This window comes from Brassica napus, chromosome C2, assembly GCF_020379485.1.
Source record: "Brassica napus cultivar Da-Ae chromosome C2, Da-Ae, whole genome shotgun sequence".
NCBI classification, from domain to species: Eukaryota; Viridiplantae; Streptophyta; class Magnoliopsida; order Brassicales; family Brassicaceae; genus Brassica; species Brassica napus.
This window is the reverse complement of record NC_063445.1, coordinates 6,394,920-6,410,751: the sequence shown is the minus strand read 5'-3', so window position 1 is coordinate 6,410,751 and position 15,832 is coordinate 6,394,920. Positions and strand designations below refer to the sequence as shown.

At 40.3% G+C, this 15,832-nt stretch overlaps 2 protein-coding genes and 1 non-coding gene across 3 annotated transcripts; all 3 read left to right on the top strand.

Moving 5' to 3' along the window:
* The first annotated feature begins 512 nt into the window (after positions 1-512).
* On the top strand, positions 513-3,053 carry LOC125581351 (probable LRR receptor-like serine/threonine-protein kinase At5g59680). The gene is made up of 3 exons (XM_048746650.1): positions 513-1,043; positions 1,190-1,665; positions 1,782-3,053. The coding sequence occupies exons 1-3, from the start codon at positions 649-651 to the stop codon at positions 1,928-1,930; spliced, it is 1,020 nt and encodes a 339-aa protein (XP_048602607.1). The 5' UTR covers positions 513-648; the 3' UTR covers positions 1,931-3,053.
* A 7,931-nt stretch (positions 3,054-10,984) lies between these two features.
* LOC125582717 lies at positions 10,985-11,091 on the top strand. Its single transcript, XR_007320173.1, has one exon. It is a non-coding gene; the product is annotated as a small nucleolar RNA R71 (small nucleolar RNA).
* Positions 11,092-13,168: 2,077 nt separating this feature from the next.
* Positions 13,169-14,764, top strand: LOC125581352 (receptor-like protein kinase At5g59670). Its single transcript, XM_048746651.1, has 3 exons — positions 13,169-13,686; positions 13,774-13,963; positions 14,064-14,764. The coding sequence occupies exons 2-3, from the start codon at positions 13,809-13,811 to the stop codon at positions 14,461-14,463; spliced, it is 555 nt and encodes a 184-aa protein (XP_048602608.1). The 5' UTR covers positions 13,169-13,686; positions 13,774-13,808; the 3' UTR covers positions 14,464-14,764.
* The last annotated feature ends 1,068 nt before the right edge of the window (positions 14,765-15,832 follow it).

Below are 15,832 nucleotides of genomic sequence, written 5' to 3'. Positions count from 1 at the left end.
TTCTTGTAGATGAGGTCTGGACCTCAACGTCACATTATGTGACTATTCTCCAGCTGTCCGACTTTGTCGTGAAGGCTCACTCGACGCATTCAAGCTTCGTCTCGAATTCGCTGTCATCTTCGGTTGAAGACTTATCTTTCTTAGACTATTTATGTGTTGTATGTTATGCTTATGACCAAAGAGGATGTATAATCCCCTCTTGTTATTGTAGTGAAAAAGTTTGATTATGAATGAAAATAAGTTTGTGTTAAAAAAAAAATAACTTAGCCAACGAGTTTCTTTATTTCTATTGGGAGTTAAGAGAGTATGGAGAACTATCTTGGGCTTTTATTGGCGCTATTTGCAGCTTTTGCCATTACGAATTTTATTCAAGCTCAAGAACAACAAGGTATCAGATATCTTCTTTGTTATATATACCTTCCTACTACTAAAGTTTTTTTTTTTAATTTTAATTTTAACTGCACTGGTTTTCATGGTCAATCTTTACCATGTCTGCAAGCAGGGTTCATCAGTTTGGATTGTGGGCTACCTGCGAATGGACGGTCCCCTTATAATGATACGTTTAGCAGGCTGCACTTCTCCTCGGACGCAACATTCATCCAGAGTGGAAAAACTGGTAAAATTCAGTCAACTCTGGTGAGTAGATTCATGAAGCCATACACAACGCTGAGGTACTTTCCAGATGGTATACGGAACTGCTACAATCTAAATGTGGGGAAGGGGAGTAAATATCTGATCAGAGCTACTTTTATATACGGAAATTACGATGGTCATGACATTAAACCAGTCTTCGATCTTTATCTTGGACCTAATCTATGGGCCACGATAGATTTGGAAAGAGCGGTGAATGGTACACGGCAAGATATGTTACACATCCCAACATCAAACTCGTTGCAGATTTGTCTTGTTAAGACTGGCGAAACTACACCACTAATATCGGCTTTGGAATTACGGCCAATGGAAAATGTTTCTTATAGCACTGAATCTGACTCCCTGAATCTTTACAACATGTATTATCTTAGCAAGTCAGGATCTCAGATACGGTAAGTAGACTTCAACTTAACAATGGCTCTTCTTGTTTTTATTTTTCGGCTTCTCTGTTTCTTTTTGTCTATATTTTTTCTTTTGTGTGAATTATAGAGTTCCTTGACATTTTACGTTGCTAAAACAACATGTCATCACTACATAGGTACTCAAGAGATATCTATGACCGGATATGGAGATCATACTTTAAGATGGAATGGACGCAGATTTCCACCGATCTCGATGTGGTCCATTCCAACAAATATGCTCCACCGAAAGATGCACTAAAATATGCTGCCACGCCTACTAATGCCAGTGCGCCATTGACGATTGAATGGAGTTCAGCAAATCCTGATGCCCAATATCACTTATACGCACACTTTGCTGAGCTCCAAGATTTGGAGGCAAATGAAACCAGGGAGTTCAGCATGGTATGGAATGGACAACATTATTATGGCCCTCTAGTTCCGTTGAAGTTAAATTTACTAACTATCTTTAATAAGTCACCAAGAACTTGCAATGGAGGTAAATGCAGTGTTCAGTTGATAAGAACTAACAGATCAACTCTTCCACCGCTACTTAATGCTTTTGAAGTCTTCACAGTTATTCACCTTCCACAGTCCGAAACAGATGAAAGCGACGGTATGTGACTTTCTATTACCAGATTATGCATTTAAGGTCTTATGTTTTTTATTCATATCGTAAGAAAAAAACATAGATGCAATAGATTACTCAAGACACAAACCTTTTCATGTCAGTGAGTGCTATAAAAAGCATCGCAACAAGCTATGCACTGAGTAGAATCAACTGGCAAGGTGATCCATGCGTCCCTCAGCAGCTCAGGTGGGACGGTTTAAACTGCACCAACACGGTTGCGTCCATGCCACCAAGACTCACTACTTTGTAAGTCTAAAGTTTTGTTGTACTTTCCCTCACAGACTCTTCAATATTTGATAGTATTCGTGATCACTAACACTTAAAATCTGATTCTGAACACTAGAAACTTGTCTTCAAGTGGTTTAACTGGAACAATAGCAGCTGCCATTCAAAACCTTACACAGTTAGAAAAACTGTAAGTATTAAGATCGTTTAATGAAGGCGAGAAATTGGTATTAAGGATATGGATAGCTGGATGGATGGGAGTAAATGTGATAAACCGTCCATGTATTAATTTATTCTGTCTTTCTAACATTAGGGACTTGTCGAATAATAACTTGACTGGAGGAGTGCCTGAGTTTCTAGGCAACATGAAATCGTTGACGGTCATGTACGTGATTCTCTAGATATATTTTCCAATAGATTTTAAAATTTCACCTCATGTAAGAGTCGTTTTTAACAGAAATTTAAGCCGGAACAATCTTAGTGGTTCACTTCCTCAAGCCTTTCAAAGGAAAGGACTAGAGCTATCGTAAGAAAATTTCCACATAGCTTTTGAAATTTATCATTCGTTACCTATAACCCTTTTGGTGCATTTGTTGTCCTGAACAACCCTTGTCTTGTTGTAGTGTTGAAGGAAACCCAAGACTTTGTCTCTCTGATCCATGTAAAAAGCCAACTAAGAAGAAGGTTGTTGTGACAATTGTTGTATCAGTTGCTTCTGCAGCCACTGTCATTTTTGTAGTGGTTCTTTTTCTTGTAGTCAGAATGAAAAACCTAAGTATTATGGAAGGTAATTGCAAGAGATCCTCTAATAGCATTCTAATGCAGCTCTATTTTCTCCTCTTATTTTCCTCTAAAATAGAATAACTCTATTATAGAGGTGGATTTGCTCCAATGGTATAGTTCTATAATAAAATTACTATATACAAGAATAGAATATAGAGAAATGTTATTTATAATAGAGTTATTCTATTTTAGAATAGAATATAGAAAAGAAAATAAAGTTGCATTGGTGATAATCTAAATAAGAAACCATATAAAAATGTTTTAAATGCCGTTGATTACATTTTTATTCCGATGTACAGGTCTCCATTTGCTACTGGGGACGTCAATGGCAAATGTTACATTTGCTAATAAGAAAAGCAGAAGGTTCACTGATGTCTCGAGTTTTAACCCGATTATCTAACTGCAAGTGCACAGTAAAGTACGCAGTAGTAATACGGGATCGAATCCACAGGGACCGATGATCACACGTAGAGTTGCAGACAAGTTAATAGCTACAGTGAATCAAGATATATTTTTGATGGTTTTTGTTTAATTTTCTCTAGTGTCACAAAGCATAAACAAGCATGTAAAAAGATGATTTAAACGAATTGAAAACTATTTTAAAACAAACGTTGGGCATTGGGAATTCTCAGGGATTTCTTTTTAATCAAGATACAATTAATGGCAGACACAGGGATATATTAAGAACCGTCTAGAACTCAAACACGATATTAGAATTAACCTACTTCCGTAGCGCTAATTCTCTATGTTATAGAAATCTCCACACTAACTTCCGCTGAGTTTCAATTTCTAAACAAGCATTAAGAACAGGTTCAATATGTTCACAAAGCGCAATAACATCAACTTCCGAGGGTTAAGGACACTTTGCTCATCTAAAGTATTTTCGGAAGTTCAAACAATCACTTTCGGTGCATCAAACAATCTGAAATCATGAACTAAGTGATCAATTCAGTTCAAGCAGTAAGAAACCCATTAGATGAAGAACCAAAACGTAATCCCTTAGTCTACACACGTTTTATGAATCAAAACATCAAGAAATCCCCTATGAGAACCCCTAAACCCAACTAGATGACTACTCACACATAACTAAACAAGAACAAAACGATTTTGATGAAGAAAACATGATAAGATTGTATTAAAACAGAGTAAAGGTTCAGAAGATCTTCTCCAAATGGTTTTGAGATGAACTCCTTCACAAATCTTCACAAATCACACAAAAGATGAACAAAAACTCTCAAATCTCTCTCTAGAACTTGTAAATCTCCTTCTTGGTCGCCCCTGGTCTTTTCTGAGTCTCAAAGGTCGAGTTCTTTTGTGAATTATTGAGGGGAGTGGGTAAAAAGGAGTGAAAAGCTCGTGTGTGCGTGTGGAGCCCGTAGCGCCTGAGATCGGTCGATCCACATGGCCCGGATCGGTCGATCTCGTGTATGAAAGCCTAGGATCGGTCGATCCACATATCCCGGATCGGTCGATCTAGTGCTCTGTGCGATCAATACTTCATTCGGTCCATTGTTCGGTCCATCTTGCTTCTGAATAAATCCCGAATGCGTTCTTTTCTTTCAAGCTATCTAGTAACCTGCATATTACACTTAAGAACACCAAAACGCATCAAATAGACCAAAACATTAATTAAAACCGACCATTTAATTGCTCCAAAACGAGTTTAAAACCGTTAAAAACACGGAATATCAACTCCCCCAGACTTGAATCTTTGCTTGTCCTCAAGTGAAGCGGATTAAAATTTGGGAGCTCACTAACCCTCAGTAGACCTTACCTTGTGATTTCGCTAACCACTTAAATCAGAGACTGTCAAGGCTTTCATTCCAAATCCCCACCAAGACCGCGCAAACCTTTCCATATTTCAGACCTGCAAGTCTCAGTTTCAAGTAATCAACTCTTTACATTCATTAAAAAGGGCGTGACCTTTCCACCAAAGATATCTCCATCAGGTATAACGGGCTTGGTGTTTGGGAGGCTGTTTTAGTGTTTAATTAGGTGAGGCTCAAGTGTTTGTGGGTATCAGCGATAACAAAAAAAAATGCAAAACATTATGCAAAATCGCTGGAGAGACCGAGTATATTGATAACCATGTTTTCGAACTGCTCAAGTCTCAAATGATCAAAAACCAACAAATCTCAAACTCTAACCCCAAATTTAAACAAAGCATCATCTCTAGTACATAAAATAAAAATAAAATGTCTAAATCAAATATACTGAATGAGATATAAACATGAAATTTTTTTTTTTTTTTTTTTTTTTTTTTTTGGACCGATTACTTGCAAATGTTTTGTGGTAATCGATCGAATCATATCTTTTTTTTTTTTTTTTTTTTTTTTTTTTTTTTTTTTAAGAAAACTTATACAAACCGGAATCGAATATATACACTGCGATGCAATCACACACTTACAACACCCAATTTTTCTATTTACACCTCTAGACACACAGGTCCGTGTCTAACCACCTAAATGTTCCGATCCTACCTAAGCAGTCGGATGAACCATGTCTACCCTAATCTCTCCATTGTTTTTGCACATGTATGCACATATGATCAGTGTGTAAGAATGCATGGAGATGAAATAAAAGGGTAAGGTGTAGGTGTGGTACCAAACTATTGATGAGTCTGGCCATTCAGGATTATTAAAGAGTGGTAGAATGTGGTAAAGAAAATCCTGAATGTGTATATGGTGTACCGTTTCCTGATGTTGATTCCTGGTCAAAAGAAATTAAATTCATTAATGGTCAAAAATAGTTGAGTCGACTACAATTCACCGAGACTTGATAAAAGATTTAAGGAGAGGTTGTTTGGTCAAGTGGTTCCTCGGTTTGTCTGCGCTAACAGTCCTGAAAAATGGTCAATATGAAATGTAAAGCACAACACACAAGGAAGTAGTCTAATAATCATCACAGGGTCTGAGAAAAATACGTAGAGAGTTTTTAAAACACAAAGAAAATAAAAGAAATAAAAGCAATATGGTACATAAGTAGCATCCTCCCCCAGACTTACTTCACACCGTCTCGGTGTGAAAATAATTCCAAGAGAGATTACCGATCAGGCGTTGCGGTCAGTACGCCTCTTGGAGCGCCTCTCCAAGGCTCCATCATCATCAGAGTCCTCCGCTGCCTCAGGTCCAGCAGCGGTGCCGTGGGCGCCTTAGATCGACCGATCCATAGGCGTTGGATCGACCGATCTCTGCCTGATCGTGATACATGCCTGAAAATCATCTAAAAAACACATCCAAAAATCAATTCACACAAAAAAAACATAATCACAAAAGAGAAAGAAAATCAAACCATGTGGGTTGCCTCCCACTCAGCGCTTGTTTAAAGTCGCGAGCCTGACTATTTTGTTGTCCTTAGGCGAGATCAGGTTCCGATAAAGGAATGTTGGTTCCTTCTTCGGGTTTTGCATCTGTGAAGTAAGGTTTTAGCCTCTGCCCATTGACGGTGAATTTCCTCCCATTGTCTTCCAAGACAACAGCTCCATAAGGTCTAACCTCTGTGATGGTGAAGGGTCCGGACCAACGAGACTTAAGCTTTCCAGGAAATAGCTTGAGTCTAGAGTTGAACAGAAGGACTTTGTCTCCAGCAGCGAAGTCTCTCGGGATTATCTTTCTGTCATGCCATGCCTTAGTTCTTTCCTTGTAGATTTTGGTGTTCTCATAGGCGTTCAACCGAATCTCGTCCAGCTCGTTCAACTGAACCATCCTCCTTTCTGCTGCGGTTTTAATGTCGAAGTTCATCAACTTCGTTGCCCAAAAACCACTGTACTCCAATTCCACAGGTAGGTGACAAGACTTTCCATAGACCAGATTAAAAGGAGTGGTGCCCAAGGGAGTCTTGTAGGCGGTTCTATACGCCCATAAGGCGTCATCAAGCTTCACAGCCCAGTCTTTCCTTGTTTTGCCTACAGCCTTCTCCAAAATCCCCTTGATTTCTCGGTTCGATATTTCAACCTGCCCACTTGTCTGAGGATGATAAGGTGTAGCTACCTTATGCTTTACTCCATGTTTCTTCAGCAGTTTATCGAACGTCTTGTTGATGAAGTGAGAGCCTCCATCACTAATAACCACTCTCGGGATCCCGAATCTTGGAAAAATGACTGTCTTGAACATTTTCTTGACAACACTAGAGTCATTTGTCTTGCTGGCTACTGCTTCCACCCACTTGGAGACATAATCAACCGCAACCAAGATGTACTCATTTCCATAAGAAGATGGGAAAGGGCCCATAAAATCAATTCCCCATACATCAAAAACTTCAACTTCAAGGATGAAATTTTGGGGCATCTCATTTCTCTTACTGATGTTGCCTTCCGCTGACATGCATCACACTTTGAGACAAACTCATGGGCGTCTCTGAAAAGTGTAGGCCACCAGTAACCAGCCTGCAGGACCTTAGAAACCGTCTTGAATGTTGCAAAATGGCCTGCGTATTCTGAACTGTGGCAGTGGAAAAGAATCCCTTGCATCTCATTCTCCAGAACGCATCTCCTGAATAAACCATCTGAGCATCTCTTGTAGAGGAAGGGATCATCCCAGTAATAGTGGTTCACATCTCTCATGAACTTCTTCCTCTCATATCCCTTCAGGTTCGGTGGTTCAATTCCAGCACATAGGTAGTTTGCAAAGTCTGCAAACCATGGGAGATCATCCTGAATTTGTCTCATGGCACAGCAATCAGCCTGATCCAAATACTCATCCTCCAGCAAGGTGATCACATAGACATTCTCCTCGGGTAATGTATCATCCAGTGGTGTTTCAGCTTCCACTCTCATTCGGGAAAGATGATCTGCCACTCCATTTTCTGCTCCTCTCTTGTCTCTGATCTCAATATCAAACTCCTGTAGGAGTAAGATCCACCTTAAGAGTCTCGGTTTAGCATCTTTTTTCGTCATCAGGTACTTCAAGGCTGCATGATCTGTGTGCACAATTACTTTCGAGCCCACCAAATAGGACCTGAACTTCTCGAAAGCATAAACTACTGCCAGCAACTCCTTCTCAGTGGTAGCATACTTGATTTGAGCATCATCAAGCGTTCGGCTGGCATAATAGATCACATGGAGTTTCTTGTCTTTTCTCTGCCCCAAAACAGCTCCAATCGCGTAATCACTTGCGTCACACATTATTTCAAATGGCAAGTCCCAATCTGGTGGCTGCACAATGGGAGCACTGACTAGAGACTTCTTGAGAATCTGAAACGCAGCGAGGCAGTCAGCATCAAAAACAAACTTCGCTTCTTTGCACAGCAGACGGGTGAGTGGCCTCGCTATCATAGAGAAGTCTTTGATAAACCTCCTGTAGAAACCGGCATGTCCCAGAAAACTCCGAATATCCCTCACTGTCCTGGGAGGCTGTAGGCTGGTCATAACTTCAATCTTTGCTTTGTCAACCTCGATACCCTGCTCTGATATCCTGTGACCCAAAACAATGCCATCTTTCACCATGAAATGACACTTCTCCCAATTTAACACCAAGTTCTTCTCCTCACATCTTTCCAGCACCTTGCACAGATTAGCAAGGCAGTCGCTAAATGAAGAACCGTAGACTGAGAAATCGTCCATAAAAACCTCCATAATGTCCTCAATAAGATCAGTAAAGATCGACATCATGCATCTCTGGAAAGTTGCAGGAGCATTGCACAATCCGAAGGGCATTCTCCTGTAGGCAAAAGTACCGTATGGGCAGGTGAATGTTGTCTTCTCTTGGTCGTCTGGATGAATGGGTATCTGAAAGAACCCGGAGTAGCCATCGAGAAAACAGTAGTAGGGGTGGTTGGCTAGTCTTTCCAGCATCTGGTCAATGAAAGGAAGTGGGAAGTGGTCCTTCCTTGTGGCTGAGTTTAGCTTCCTGTAGTCAATGCACATCCTATGCCCTGTGACTGTTCTGGTAGGAATCAGCTCATCCTTCTCATTTGTGATGACAGTGATGCCACCCTTCTTAGGAACCACATGAACCGGGCTCACCCAAGTGCTGTCTGAAATTGGGTAGATCACCCCTGCACTCAACAGCTTTAGAATCTCCTTTTTCACAACTTCCATCAGTTTGGGATTCAGTCTTCGCTGGTGCTCTATGGACGTCTTTGACTCATCCTCCAAGTGAATCTTGTGCATGCAAAGATCTGGAGAAATACCTGTAATATCATCCAAAGAGTACCCCAATGCTTTTCTATACTTTCGCAATTTTGAAAGAAGCAAAGCGGTCTCCACATTATTCAGGTTAGCACAAATAATAACAGGATATGTGGAATTCGGTCCCAAGAATGCATACCTCAGCCCAGCTGGGAGGGCTTTAAGTTCCACCTTTGGAGCATTCTCCTCACTCCAATCTGGTTGGGAGGATGACGGTTTGACGGTTTTATCGGTGCCTGAGTCTTCAAGGCTGACATAGGCGACATGCTTCTCAATCGGTGAGGCTGAATCCAAAATCTCAGAAAATCCAACCACTTCTTGGTTCATGAACCCGAACTCACTCTCCTTTTGGGTCAATGCGACTTGTAGAGGATCATCAGTGTGCAACTCTTCATCCATTTCCTCCACCAGTTCAGTCAATGTATCAACCCAGAAAGTCTGTCCATCAATAGTCGGATTTTTCAGCACCTTCTCCACATTGTATCTCATCGCCATGTCTCCTAGACGTAAGTCTATATGCCCATTCTGTACATCAATCATGGCTCCAGCAGTAGCTAAAAACGGTCTGCCCAAAATGAGAGGATCTTTAGGTTCTTCTTCCAGCTCCAGAACTACAAAATCGGTAAGCACGTATCCCTTTCCAACACCAACAGGGATGTTCTCTAGTACACCGACTGGTCTTCGCACTGATCGGTCAGCAAGGACCAAGGAGATCCTTGTAGGTTTGTAGTTCGTCATGCCTAGCCTCTCAGAGACAGAGAAAGGCATTAGGCTCACTCCTGAACCCAGATCGCAGAGACTCTTCTCAAAAGTAAGTGATCCAATGCGGCATGGTAGAACAAATGCTCCGGGATCTTCACGCTTTTTAGGCATGACATTTTGTAGAACTGCGCTACACTCCTCATTGAGCATCAACACACCCCGCTCTAGGCTCATCTTATCGGTAAGAATCTCCTTCATGTACCTTTTAAGAGAAGGTACCATCTTCACCGCTTCAACAAATGGCAATCTCACATGTAACTCCCCAACAAGGTTCTTTAGCTTCTCGTACTCACGTTCTTTGATCTTCTGCCTTGGTCTGGATGGGTATGGAGCCTTAGGAACATAAGCAGGAGGCGCCACATACACCTCTTCAGGTTCAGAGGAATTTGGCTTCGTCGACACGGGATCGGTCGATCCAGATGGACCGGATCGGTCGATCTCCTTTCCCTTGGATCGGTCGATCTGTTCTTGAGATCGGTCGATCTCTTTCTCTTTCGATTCCTCAATCGTTTTTCCACTCCTAAGTGTTATAGCATTCACAAACTCCTTGGGATTCGTCTCTGACTTCCCTGGTAGAAATCCAGGTGCTGTTCTGCTGCTGGAGGCGGTTTGAGCAACTTGCTTTTCCAAAACTTTCAAATGGGTGTTCAAAGCTTCGAACTTCCCATTAAGCTCTCCATACATGTTATCCACCTTGGTGTTTATCTCTGCAGTGCTATTCTTCTGACCTTCTAGCACCATTTGCAGCATCTTCTTAATTTCGTTATCCTGAGAAGGCTGTGACGTAGAGGCATTCCTTGATTCTGATAGTTGTTGTACTGCTGCCTTTGCTGAAATCCTGAGTTTCCCGAGTTGTTCCCCTGATATTGGTTTCTGTTCTGATATCCTTGGTTGAACACACTCTGGTTCTGATTCTGGTTCTGCCTGTTTCCTGCCTGAGGGTAGGACTGATGTTGTGGATTCTCCACATTGTTGCTCCGGTAAGACAGATTATTTTGCTGATTTTGACTCCATCCAAGGTTCTGATTGTAGCCTCTGTTGTAGTTTCCTTGACCACCAATGTAGTTCACATCAGCTTGCATATCATCTGAATCATCACCAACAGTTTCTTGTGAGGAACGATAGCCTTGCTCCTCCACAAATTTCACAGATTTCTGATCTCTCTTGAGAAGCATCTCAATCTTGGCATTCAGCTCATCTATCTTCTTGGATTCATAACCAACACCCTTCTGGCTGGTGTCAAACCTTGACTTGCGGTTTGCTTTGCTGGATGACAGGTTGTTCAGCAAGGTGTAAGCTTCTTCAACAGTCTTGGTCATGAAATCACCATTACTTGCTGTGTCCATGGCATCTTGACTCTCTTCATGAACTCCATTATAGAAAATGTTCAGCAAACTCACATCAGTGTAGCCATGGTGAGGGCAGTCCTGTGTGTACTCCTTGAAACGCTCCCAAGCCTCATGAAAGCTTTCTGAATCAAGCTGCTGAAAGCTTCCAATTCTGCTTCTCAGATATGTGGACCTTGACTTGGTGAAGAAATGCTGTAGAAAAGCAGCTCTTGTCTCTTCCCATGTAGTAAGAGATCCTGGAGGGATGGACTTTAACCATCTGATAGCTTTATCAGCTAAGGAAAACGGGAACAACCTGCATTTCAAAGCGCCTTGAGGAACTCCATTATGTCTGCTGGTGTCACAGACTCGCTCAAAATGCTCCAAGTGATACATCGGGTCCTCAGACGGGTTTCCATGAAACGGATTTTTCTCCACCAAATTAATGAGACCAGTCTTGATCTCAAAGTCTCTTCTCTCAATGGGAGGTGGGCGAATCCCAGAACGATCGGCATAGAATGCATCTGGTGTATCATAATGTGCAAGCGTCATCCTAGGCATGCCATAGTCTCCAGCCTGTTGTCTTGCAGCTACACCAGCCTGCTGATTATCACCAGCATTGTTGCCTTCTCGTTCATTTACAGGAATTGGATTTTGCGGGTTGTCCTGAAATTGGTCTTCTTGGTGTTCAGCCATTTCAACCTCTTCAGCGGACTCAAGTCTTTTCTTTTTCACTTGTCTCTCTAGGCGGCCGAGCTCTAACTCCAAAGGTATTAAATTCGATGATCCTTTGCTTCTAGTATGAAATCCGCTCATTCACCTGAAAACACAAACAGAAAGAGAAAGACAGAAACATTAGACAAAATAAAGAAAATGCTATAGTCTTAAACTGATCATTAACTCTAGGGTGACCAAATGGTCCCCGGCAACGGCGCCAAAAACTTGATGTCTCGAGTTTTAACCCGATTATCTAACTGCAAGTGCACAGTAAAGTACGCAGTAGTAATACGGGATCGAATCCACAGGGACCGATGATCACACGTAGAGTTGCAGACAAGTTAATAGCTACAGCGAATCAAGATATATTTTTGATGGTTTTTATTTAATTTTCTCTAGTGTCACAAAGCATAAACAAGCATGTAAAAAGATGATTTAAACGATTTGAAAACTATTTTAAAACAAACGTTGGGCATTGGGAATTCTCAGGGATTTCTTTTTAATCAAGATACAATTAATGGCAGACACAGGGATATATTAAGAACCGTCTAGAACTCAAACACGATATTAGAATTAACCTACTTCCGTAGCGCTAATTCTCTATGTTATAGAAATCTCCACACTAACTTCCGCTGAGTTTCAATTTCTAAACAAGCATTAAGAACAGGTTCAATATGTTCACAAAGCGCAATAACATCAACTTCCGAGGGTTAAGGACACTTTGCTCATCTAAAGTATTTTCGGAAGTTCAAACAATCACTTTCGGTGCATCAAACAATCTGAAATCATGAACTAAGTGATCAATTCAGTTCAAGCAGTAAGAAACCCATTAGATGAAGAACCAAAACGTAATCCCTTAGTCTACACACGTTTTATGAATCAAAACATCAAGAAATCCCCTATGAGAACCCCTAAACCCAACTAGATGACTACTCACACATAACTAACAAGAACAAAACGATTTTGATGAAGAAAACATGATAAGATTGTATTAAAACAGAGTAAAGGTTCAGAAGATCTTCTCCAAATGGTTTTGAGATGAACTCCTTCACAAATCTTCACAAATCACACAAAAGATGAACAAAAACTCTCAAATCTCTCTCTAGAACTTGTAAATCTCCTTCTTGGTCGCCCCTGGTCTTTTCTGAGTCTCAAAGGTCGAGTTCTTTTGTGAATTATTGAGGGGAGTGGGTAAAAAGGAGTGAAAAGCTCGTGTGTGCGTGTGGAGCCCGTAGCGCCTGAGATCGGTCGATCCACATGGCCCGGATCGGTCGATCTCGTGTATGAAAGCCTAGGATCGGTCGATCCACATATCCCGGATCGGTCGATCTAGTGCTCTGTGCGATCAATACTTCATTCGGTCCATTGTTCGGTCCATCTTGCTTCTGAATAAATCCCGAATGCGTTCTTTTCTTTCAAGCTATCTAGTAACCTGCATATTACACTTAAGAACACCAAAACGCATCAAATAGACCAAAACATTAATTAAAACCGACCATTTAATTGCTCCAAAACGAGTTTAAAACCGTTAAAAACACGGAATATCATTCACATATTCAGAAGTCATCAAAATGACAAATAATTTCCAAAGAGTTTTAGGTAAGGGAGGGTTCGGAATGGTGTATCATGGTACTGTAAATATTTATGAACAGGTGGCTGTTAAAGTACTCTCTCAGTCTTCAACTCAGGGCTCTAAAGAATTTAAAGCAGAGGTATTCATAGTTCGACAGAAAACATTATCAATTAACTTGTGATGTGTTTCTACTGCCCACCATAGCTTATCCATCTCAATATTTTCTTGACATGAAGGTTGATCTTCTTCTGAGAGTTCACCATACAAATTTGGTGAGCCTCGTGGGGTATTGCTATGAAGGAGATAAATTGGCTCTCATCTATGAATTTCTGCCCAATGGAGACTTAAAACAACATTTGACAGGTAGCATTTGCTCATGAAACTAAAAATAAAAACTCGAACGGATCTAATGAGCTAATATACAGGAAAAGGAAGTGGATCTATTATCAAGTGGAGTGTTCGACTACGAATAGCTTTGGAAACAGCGTCAGGTTCATAATTTAAAAGCACCGCAAGGAAATATATTGATTCAATTTATTTACAGCAAATCAGTTGGTACACATGATTCTATTGCATAGGATTGGAGTACTTACATATTGGATGCACACCGCCAATGGTGCATAGAGATGTCAAAACTGCCAACATATTGCTGGATGAGAATTTGAAGGCTAAACTCGCTGATTTTGGACTCTCTAGATCTTTCCAAAGCGGAGGTGAATCTCAGGTTTTGACCGCAATTGCTGGTACTCTGGGATACCTTGATCCTGAGTAAGTATTATCAGTTTTCATATATACACACAAACACTTGTTCTTGAAACTTTGTGTTCCTTCTTCAATGTTTAAAAATAAGTATGTTGTTGTCATGCAGATGTAACAGTTCTGGTCGACTAAGTGAGAAGAGTGATGTCTACAGTTTCGGGATTGTGTTGTTGGAGATGATCACAAACCAACCCGTGATTAATCAAACTTCAGAAATTTTACACATAACACAATGGGTTGGCTTTAAGATCAGCCAAGGTGATATCATTGGGATTATGGATCCAAACCTTGGCAAAGATTATGACTCTAATTCTGCATGGAGAGCTCTTGAGCTGGCATTGTCATGCGCGAATCCTTCTTCCTCAAAACGACCATCCATGTCTCAGGTTATTCAGGGTCTAAAAGAGTGTATAGTGTGTGAAAACTCGAGGGAAAATAATAATCAAGGCTTGGAATCTCAAGCAATGAGCATTGGCTTGGACTCTTCGATGGATCCCATGGCAAGATAGTCCCGAGTGTTGTCTACTTGTGATACTTAAAATGGAAGCAACAAATCGATAAAGTTAATACTTTTAGAAAAATCTGTAAACTAGTCAACATGTTTCGTTTTTCTTTGTTCATTAACATGTCCAGATCATATTATCTATTCTATTTGTGATTATTGGGTTCTTCATATGTGTCAGGAGAACCACGAACAGGTCATTTTTGCACGATCATTATACTCTGTTATTTGGTTTCTTTGTATTTGTTTACTCTTGAGTCTTGATTACATTACCTCTAAGAGCTGTGATAATGGCTCCTTGTCTGCAATTGTGTTTTATTACATTCACTTGCTTTTTATAACTTTATTGCTGTCTTTGAAACAAGAGTAGGTCTCTCAACTCTAGTCAACGACCATTAGAAAGTATAATTTGTTTCTTAACATTTCTCCATACGTCACGTCTGGTGGCTATTATACCAAATATCCTTTGTGTGTGACACTAAACAACTATTGTCTGACCAACGTCACTTACCAAGTTCTTGATATTAAACATTCTTCCCATTGTGAAGTTTCACTAGAAAATACATTTACTCATTTTTTTTTTCATTGACTTGAGAAAGTCTCTGTATTTCTATGTCTAAACATTCTTCCAATTGTGAAGTTTCACTAGAAAACACATTTCAACCAATTTGTGATGCTCTTTTTTTTGTGCCTCTGTTGTTTTGCCTGTATCGCGGGTCTATTTGTGATCGGTCTCCAGAAATAGAAAAAGGTTTTGTCGCTTAGGCCATGAGCGTTTGTTTGGTCGCGTACAATACTATAACATGTAAATTTAAAAACGCAGAAGCAAACGCTTATACAATCATGGCCTAAACAAGTATGAAATTTGCTAACTCAATATCTATCATACAAGTATGGCTCAAACAAGTATGAAACACATTTATTATATTATTCCACAGATAACACAATATCTATCATCTAACAAAATAGATGGTAGTGAATTGGATGAACATCTATTTTCAACTTTTTTTACTTTTGGGAACTGAGTACAGAGCTCTGATAGTGGCTGCTTGTCCAAAATCATTTCGTGTCATTAGCTTAAAACATTGAGTCTCAACATTTAAGATTTTCTTTTGTTGTGGGGTTTAAGCTGTATATTCATGATGAAACCAACCAAAAGAAATGTCAACTAGCCTTCAGAATGGAAGTTGGAGAGGTTTTCTTCACGAAATAAATTAAAGTCAGAGACCAATTTAATATTTCTCAGATTTTCTTTGTGCGGCATGGTGCTCGAGTCTAGTGGGTATTAAAAGCCATGTATCTTGTTGCGTAGTTTGATACATTCTTTGGAGTTAGTATACTAAAGCAAGTTGCATATAATCTGACCAAGAAACTAA

Coding starts and splice junctions, on each gene's coding strand:
- LOC125581351 (XM_048746650.1), top strand. CDS start 649: ATGAAGCCATACACAACGCTGAGGTACTTTCCAGATGGTATACGGAAC. Junction 1,044..1,189: donor AAGTCAGGATCTCAGATACG/GTAAGTAGACTT, acceptor ATCACTACATAG/GTACTCAAGAGATATCTATG. Junction 1,666..1,781: donor CGAAACAGATGAAAGCGACG/GTATGTGACTTT, acceptor TTTTCATGTCAG/TGAGTGCTATAAAAAGCATC.
- LOC125581352 (XM_048746651.1), top strand. CDS start 13,809: ATGGTGCATAGAGATGTCAAAACTGCCAACATATTGCTGGATGAGAAT. Junction 13,964..14,063: donor CTGGGATACCTTGATCCTGA/GTAAGTATTATC, acceptor GTTGTCATGCAG/ATGTAACAGTTCTGGTCGAC.